Source organism: Poecilia latipinna, unplaced genomic scaffold (assembly GCF_001443285.1).
Source record: "Poecilia latipinna isolate Pla-1442-1.1 unplaced genomic scaffold, P_latipinna-1.0 Scaffold484, whole genome shotgun sequence".
Lineage (NCBI taxonomy): Eukaryota > Metazoa > Chordata > Actinopteri > Cyprinodontiformes > Poeciliidae > Poecilia > Poecilia latipinna.
The window spans coordinates 104,293-112,998 of NW_015113100.1; the positions used below are offsets into that span (position 1 = coordinate 104,293).

The 8,706-nt window shown below is 43.7% G+C and overlaps 1 protein-coding gene across 2 annotated transcripts in view; it reads right to left on the bottom strand.

Moving 5' to 3' along the window:
- Positions 1-6,525: 6,525 nt before the first annotated feature.
- The window catches only part of psen1 (presenilin 1), a 17,409-nt gene continuing 15,228 nt past the window's right edge, over positions 6,526-8,706 (bottom strand). For both annotated transcript variants that reach the window (XM_015039777.1, XM_015039776.1), the window contains exons 10-11: positions 8,446-8,564; positions 6,526-8,253 (exon numbers count right to left, since the gene is read on the bottom strand). In XM_015039777.1, the coding sequence (XP_014895263.1) occupies positions 8,098-8,253; positions 8,446-8,564 (275 nt within the window). In that variant the 3' untranslated portion in view covers positions 6,526-8,097. The remainder of the gene's footprint in view (positions 8,254-8,445; positions 8,565-8,706) is intronic.

Sequence of the window (8,706 nt, forward strand, 5' to 3'; positions counted from 1 at the left end):
GAGTTATGTAATAGCAGGGCAATCATGCAACGCCATGTCGTCTAATGTTAAGGCTCCGTTACAGTTTCAGCCGCAAATGAGTCCCAAATGTTACCTTGGCAACCCGGAAGCGTTTTTACGATCATGTTTTATTTTTAAGTCTAGCATCATTAATAAGCCCCTAGAGGCAAAAGAGGGTCACCTCACCTCATCTATCTATCTATCTATCTATCTATCTATCTATCTATCTATCTATCTATCTATCTATCTATCTATCTATCTATCTTAGCAAAAAGTTGTTTAATATTCCAGCTATTCCTCCAAAAATGTAGCGATATTTAAACTGTACCTCTAATACATTTTACAAAATAAAAATGTTCACATTCCAACTCAAGTGCCAGCTTTAACAAATATGCAACATAAATAATTATGTTGCATATTTGTTAAAACTGTCTCTATGTCATGACAGCATAGTATGACACAGATAATCTGTAAAAATAAAAAACTCAAGCTTCTCTGCCTGCTCACTGCTCAGTCAGAAACAACCAATCAAAGCCAAGAGGAGGGTGTTAGTGCCGCCAATCATGCCTGTGTACCTCTTCCTCACATCCTCCCTTTTCCTCTCTACACTACAGTTTCTTCCAGTTAATGGAGCCTGCCACAACGCTGAGGCTAGTGACTCTTTTTAAAAATACGTAATAAATACGCTGCATACTGCAGCTTCCAGTGAAAGCTGTTCCATTAATTCCCTATAAAATGTAATCTGAAGCGCACTCCTTCAGTACGCATCATAATGCCATTTGTGTTTATGGCCTTGAACTGATTACTCGACAGTGAATTGTCACCTAGGGCGCAGAATTCATGAGTTTGTCAATTATGGCAAGACGTTCAGATCCTGGAAAAACGCAGCACACATCACATCACGCTACCACCAGTCGCATTTTGAGATTTTGCAGCCTGATCAGTTTTGTTCAAGTGTGATAAAAATGGAAAAACAGAAGAAATCTGGAAGGGGGGGGGGCAAACATTTTTCGGGGAGGTGGGTTGTTGCCAGTGTTGACTGATTTACAGGCTTCAACCTTCTGATTACATTAGTTTAGAGTTTTGTTGGGAGCTAAAAGGGAACCAATAAATAATCAAAGCAAAGACACGTTCTCCATCTAACGCTGTTTCAAACATTACTTAAAACGACTCATCAAAGGCAATACGCAACCCAGTGGTTCTTATAATAGATATTTTCAAGGCCATGTGAAAAAAACATGTCAGGACTACATGTAAACAACAAGAAAAAAGTCTTTATTTTGGAGCTTTTAAAAGGAAACCACATCAGCAAAGCTGTCTTTATATATCTGCCAAAATATTTCTTTAGAAGAAAGTCTTCTTTCATTTCAATCGTGAAGCTTTTTTTCTCCCCCCTTCAACACTTCAACACCTCAATCATCTAAAATTATTTGTTGAGGAAAACCTTCAAAATCAACAACATATTGAGTTTGACATGCATTTATCTTTCACCAGTTTTTTTGTGTGTAATATTTTTATGCTTGGAACACTTTTAGAAATAAATATACATGAAATTGGTGAAGCGGCGGCGAGCCACCGCGGCCTTGCTGAGACTCTCTGCAGACGTCGGTAAACCAAATGAAAACTGTCAAATTAAAAGTTACCCATCAGAACCTCTTATTTACAAGTTGGTTATGCTTCTCACAGCGTGAGATTTTAGTTTTACCTCAGTTCTCACCACTTTTTGATTCAGCTGAACGACTCGTAGTAACGGGCAGAGTTACTGTTTACAATTTGACATGATCAAGGGGAATTTTAACACACAAATACTCTCTCATAAGTAAACCTTTTAAAAGTTGATCTTGCTGTATTTGGTGTGACTTTCTGTCTGAAAGGTGAACCAGAATTCTCCCAGAATTCCCCTGGTGGCAGAGATCCATGCATGATGAGGTTCAAGAAAAGCCTCCCCACAAAACGACAACGCCACAACCATGGGGTTTTTCATCTTTAGCTTTTTACTTTTTTTTTTCTTGCCACACATGCTTGTAGCATGTAGGCAAAAAGTTATAAACGTTTGTGTTTCTTTTTTTGGCAAGCCACAAATGGATATCTTCTGGTTTCCTCTCAAAATTAGTCAGATCTGTTGAGTGACGAATATCTGTTCAGTCAACAGATAACCTGACCTGAGCTAGGATCTCTGCAGCTCCTCCAGAGTTGCTACGGCCCCACTGGCTACTTCTCTGAATAACGCCCTCCTTATTTGGACTGTTAAGTGAATTGGTATGAGTGTAGGATTAACTCAATTGCACAGATGGGTCTGATAATCCCATAGCACAGTCAGTGTGACTGCTAAAGGTTTTCCAACAAAAACACAGCAGAACCACCTTCACATCATGATGGAGCAACCAAAACTTGATGCTTCAGATCTACTTTGTTATTCGTGGATCTGACACATTCCCCCATACTAAACTCTCACCCATTTCATGCATTTGTAGGCGAAGACCAAATCGACAAAAAGCGTATATCCAAAAAGATTCGTGGCAATTACTTTTCAACTTTATTGCACATATATGAGAATTCATTTTAAGATCGCAACAGCAGAATGTTGCACAAACGATTCGCATGAAATCCCGTTTAGAGCTTTTCGTTTTGCAAGTGGGTTCTGTTTCAGCAAAGTGTGGCTGACTCGCGGTGTCAAACCTCAAGATGCTTGAGGGTAAGGACGGATAATCAGGTATTTTTAGTGCTCAGATCTGCAGAACACCAAAAATAGATGACCACCCACTTAAAAAAAAAATCCAAGTTGGCATTTACTAAGATCTTTACAAGGTTTTGCATCATATGTTTCAGGAATAGTGTTTTTATTACCAAAGCTTAATGAGTACAATGCTTTTGACGTTGAAAAAGAAACATTTTTTTTTTAACCAGAGTTTACATTTTCCACAACCAGACCTTCTGCTTTGATTTCAGGTCATTAAGTCTAGCCATAGCTTTAAAAAGAGCTCTAAGCCACAGGATTTAGGTTCAAATTACTAAGCTTTACATCCATATTTTCAATGAGTCAAAGAAAACCCTCTACGTGTTAAAGAAAACAGCTGCGCTCAGTTTAGCTTCCTTGGCCACCCAGCCTTTTGAAACCTTGTGCAACATGTGTCCTCCCCCCTGTCCTCCATCTCTAGTTGTTTTCTGTTGTCTGTCTTCATCATGCCAGGTTCATACTCCCTGCCAGTCATCCCTCCGTCGGAGCGCGCCGGCCCTCAAAGCTGCCGGCTGAGCTTCTGCGCCTGCCGCTCCTTGGCGTTAAAGGCGTACTTTGTGTCCTGCAGCTGTTCTATGATCTCCTTGGCCTCCTTCATCTCCACGCTGAGCTGGTTGTACTTCTCGATCAGCTCCTGGTTCTCCCGCCGGAGCTCCACCACCAGCTGGCTCAGCTCCTCGCTCTGCTTCCCACAGTGCAGCTTCAGCTGCTCCATCTCCGACAGAGTCTCCTCCATGCGCTTCACCAGGCTCTCCAGCTTTTCCTTAGACATCTTGATTTATTTATTTAGTTTTAAACGTGGAGGCGTTTTTGTTCTTTTCAGAAAGGCTTTGCCCCGGGGGTTTCCTGAGGTGTCTGAGCTCGATGCTTGTCTGCAGTGATCGGTAGAACCTAATCCTCGCTGCAGGTTGGCTGCAGGCCTCACATGGAACAGACGTCCCTCCCTGCTCGGTTAATCCCCTTAGCAGAGTTATCCCTGGAAAACCGTAACGCGCATAAGAGCTACGCACAGCGACAGCATCTCGTGCATAAGTCCACTCCACGGAGGATGAAAGTGATGGGCAGATTACCTCAGTTCACTCAAGTCTCAAACAAGCTTAAAGGCCTACAAAGAAATGTGACGTCGGCTGAAAAGTCGTCGTCCTCTCATTGTATTCATCAGTCTTACTTCTTTCACATGTAGCAAAATTAAGTGGAGGGTTTTAGGATTTTAGATGACGGACCAACACTTAAGGTGGTGGATAATAGTGACATGAAAAGAAAATCAAAGTTTGCAAATCTACCTAGACTTGGCCATGCGCCTACACTGACATCAGTCATCAAAGAAGCAGCTTGTGGATCTGTGGTACTTCTGGAGGAGCAACAAAAATCCACAGCTCAAGTGGGAAAAATATGGCTTTTATGAAGAGGTGCAAGAATAAAGACATTGCTGCAAGAAAGCCATAAGAAAATCTGTTTATAGTTTGGGATGGCTTGTAGGGAAAGTCCGCAAACTCTGGTAAAATGAGACATACAAAAAGCTGCACATGTGTGGAAGACCTTGTAATGCCACCATTGTCTTAAGCTCCCCAACTCTGGTGTCTCACATAATCCAAACAGAACACATTCTGTTTGGATTCTGTTCTTCTGCAGGGACAGGGAAGATGGTCTTAATTGAGGGGGATGATGGGTGCACATAAGTACGCAGTAATCCTGGGAGAGAGAGACTGGGGTGAAGGTTTACCCTTCAGCAGGATAACAACCATAAACATACAACAAGAGCTACATACAGCCATCCATTATCATCCGCTTAATCTAGGGTCAGATCACGAAGGCAGCAGAGGGGCCCAGACGTCTCCAGTCTCTTGGACCAGCTCATATGGAGAAATAACAAGGCCAGCTGGGAAACATACTCCCTACAGTGTCCTGGGTCTTCTTCTTGATTTCCTCTCTGTGGGACGTACCCAAAACGCCTCAGCAGGGACACATCCAGGATCAGGCATCCCAACCAGATGCCTGATCCTCCTCCTCAACTGGTTCTTCTCAATGTGTAGAAGCAGCGACTGAGCCCCTCCCGAATGATTGAAGTTCTCACCCCATTTCATAGAGAGAGCCCAGAAACCCTTTGGAGGACACTCGCTTATATCCTCGAACTCTTTCCTGTTTGAAGATAGATCAACCGGAAAATCAAATTTGTGAACAAGACGCAGAGACACTTGAACTCCTCCACTTGGGGCAGGAGGAGCATGTCGCTGACCCAGAGCAGGAACTCCACTCTTTTAGATGTACCAGAGCTGCAATGGAATGCTTTAGTACTGACATTATTCAAGTGTTTGAATGGTCCAGTCAAAGTTCGTGTTTACAGTTACCAAATATGCTCAACGTCTGCTAAAAGTAAAAGAAGTGGGAGATTTTGCTACAATGCTTTCTAAGCATTCTAGCGACCCTATCTGAACCAGGAGTCTAGAAATGAACCGTGTAGCTTCAGAGTTCACGTTCCACACAGAGGCATCGCTGAGGACTCGTTAGGCAAGTCACAATATGAGCCGAAACATTCTGGGTAAGCCGCCCTAAGCTGCCAGTGTGCAAGCCAATGAAACTAAACAGTTCCCATGGAGACAATAAAAGTGGCTAGCTCTACAGGCAGAAGGCCGGCTGCTGCCATCAGCCAGCTGGCACCAGGAGACGGTGAGTGAGGAATGCTGGTGTGACAAATTACCAAGGAATTTTCACAATTTTCCACATCGTCTGCTTAGCATCAGGCCCCAGTGTCACTGCATTTTGTAACTGTGTAATATGACAATTAAACTGGCCTATAGGCTGCTGAGTCGTGTCACAGCCTGACCTCCGGTCTGTATGCTAAAGGAGAATAAGGAGCGAATCGCTGAAATAAACGATAGCTGAATTCACCAACCACTGGATTAGGTACATCCTGCTAGTACAAGGTTGGACGCCGTTTTCCCTTGGGTGATGGTGGCCATAATGAAGAAGTCTGTCTTGTAAACGGTGGTTTGCAGGTCATTGTGTGCTTGGGCAAGACACTTCACCTGCCTTGCCTGCTGGTGGTGTTCACGGTGTCACTGTGTGTGGTTGCTGTGGCTACTATCCAGCAGCTTACCACCATAAGATTGTGAATGCGTGTGTGAATGCCCTGCATAAAGCGCTACACAAGTACAGGCCTTAAGATTGCTCCTTTGTTGGAAAAAGTTCAAACCGTAATATGGTACCTGGGTCGTTGAATCATTTAAAAGCCAGCATCAGTCCATGATCAGGACCCCATGTTGGTCACAAATCATTTAAAATAGATTCAGAAACTTCCGCTTTATGTGTCGGAGATGTTGTTAAACTTTGTTTTCTTCTCATTAAAATCAAGATTTTGTGTAATCCACTCCATGATTTGCTCACCAAGAGAACGAGGCACTAGTGGAAGTTGAGTTGGGTTGTCGGGACTTAGTGGCACGTAAACTGGCATCGTTTATCGTCAACAAGAAAAAAAATTACTGTTTACTTTATTTTCTTCACCGTTAGCTCAAGGACATTAATATTTATACATGAGAAAATATAATTGAATGCAGTTACTCCCTTTAGTTTAGGGATTAAAAAAAAAATCAGTGGTTCCCTAAAGAGTCCTGTTTTAAAATGGGTATGTTTATTAAGAGAGATAACTTTTTCTGTCTTAAAAGCCGTTTTAATGAGATTCCAGACAGAGTGTCATGAAGCGTCACACCACTGCCCCTCCACCGCATGGTTTAACTTTATCTCAGTCATGCAACGCGCAACAAAACTCTACGAAGGTTAAAAAGAAAACATTTCATGTTTCACTGTTTATTAAAAAAAGAACAAAATCGGAATCGGAACAATCTTGCATAACACACAAAAAGCCTGTGAAGGAAACTAAAGTAAGCCAACAGTTTCCCTAACAACAAAAACAGGAAGTAAAAGCCGTTTCATAGCAAATATCACTCTTTTGTTCCCTCTGCGGTTCTTCATAAGCACAAAACCCGAGTGCAACAAAGAAGCAATCAGTGCAGCTGGTCCTCCTTTAAGTTCAATATTAGTTCATTATTCACAGTTTGTTTGTCTTTGATTTAAGCCAGACTACATATTTTAGGTTTGATTTTTTTTTTTTTTTGTTGGTTTTGTTTGTTTTTATCCTTTTTTGTGGCCGAAACACCTTAAGATGCATGAGGATATTGTAAATAGTTTTCCAAAAATATCAAATTCGGTCATTTAGCAGCACCAAATGCTGCTAACATACAATTTTAGATGTCTAAACACACCCCGATAAAAAAGAAACAAAAAAACCCAAAACAAAACAAAAAGCATTTTCTTTTCAGCACAATTAAGGAGAAAATTTATCCCAACGGCATCGGTGTGATGCAGTACAGTTCAGTGTTGGATGTAGCATAGTTCCAAACAGCACCAGGCGAGCGTCATGAGGGCAGCTGTAGCCTAAAAGTTTAGAGTTTGTGACCGGATGATCACAGGATACAATCCCTGGACAGATTTCGGAGAGGAAAGAAAGAAAGAAAGAAAACAAACAAACAAACAAACAAACAAACAAAGCACGTCTGTCACACAATTATAACAACAACCACTGAAATGCCGTCGAGCCAAGGCACTGAACTCTCAGAGTGCTCCAGCGGAATCGCTCGGTGGCTTGCGTTTCTCGTCGCCGTGTGCCTCGCGCGGGAAAACTCAGATCCCCCTCCCCCCTCCGCCGCGCTTTCGTCGTCGGAAACGGAGAGTCTCGTCCGATGAGGCGTTCGCCTCCGTGGGTGTAAAAATCAGTCAAGTTTGAATTTTGTTCCTTAAGTTAAGCAAAACGATAACAACGCAATTAATATTTCACTCTTTAACAGCAGTGAGCAAAGCGCGCTCCGATGTCTCGTACACGTTCAAACTACACGTCACTTTCTAATGGTCGGCGGTGCCGTCCATCCGTCCATCCGTCCATCCGTTATTTTTGATGAAAGGCGCTGTAAAGGTTTGGAGCTGAAATGGACCAGAGAGGGATTTTTGCTATAATCTTAAAGAGAATACTCCCTCTTCATGTGTAGGTGTCCCTGAGGAAGGCACCTGATGTAAAGGAGATGGAAACCAAAGAGCCTCTTGAGATCTCTACTTGCTGGCCAAGCTGAAGATTACGTGTCATCTCGGTGAAAAATGTCACTTTAAAAAAAAAAAAAAAAAAAAAGGGGCTAAAAACCTTTAAGAGCAGCCGTCGTCGTGTTCCAGCATCGTGAGGAGGAGGTGTTTGTATGAGGGACGGCTGCGTCGCTCTTTGTTCTCTTGGGCCGCAGAGGGGAAGGTGAAGGGGGGGGGGGGGGAGCGCTCTCGTGCTGTGCGGGTGAGGGTAGTCTCGGGGTCGCGTGGTCCTGCTAAATGTAAAACTGGTGCAGCGCCAGCTCGTCCATGAACGGCCGCACCAGGTTATCCGTGGCGAAGTAGAAGACGAGGCCGAAGAAGATGGAGATGGGCAGAGCGGGGAGAGCTTTCCGGAAGATGGCGAGCAGGAGAAGAGTCAGACATAAACCCTGCAGGAGGGACGGAGAGAACATAGCACACTTTGTGATTATGATCCAAACAAACTCATCTCTGCAACCAAACAGATTCTTTTTTTTTTTTTAAAGTCAAGCGGTCTGCATAAATTGAGGACAGATATGGCGCTGAAAGAGAAAGAGCAGACTGCGGTGGCTTGACGTGAAAATAAGCGGCTGGGAACTCACGATGAGGATGGCTACGAAGCAGGCCAGCGTGGTGTTCCAGTCGCCGCTGGCCGTGGCCGAGGCCTTCCCCACCAGCATGCTGTAGAAGATGAAGTCCCCGAGCCCCAGCTTGACGCCCCCTGAGAACACAGGAGGAGGTCGCCACATTTTTTAGGGTGTGGTTGACTCGAAACGCTTCCAAGTTCAGCCAGAAAACATCCCCCCCCCCCCCCCCCCCCCCGCCCCCCGCTTCCTCCCCTGACGACTGCGTTATCTATAAAA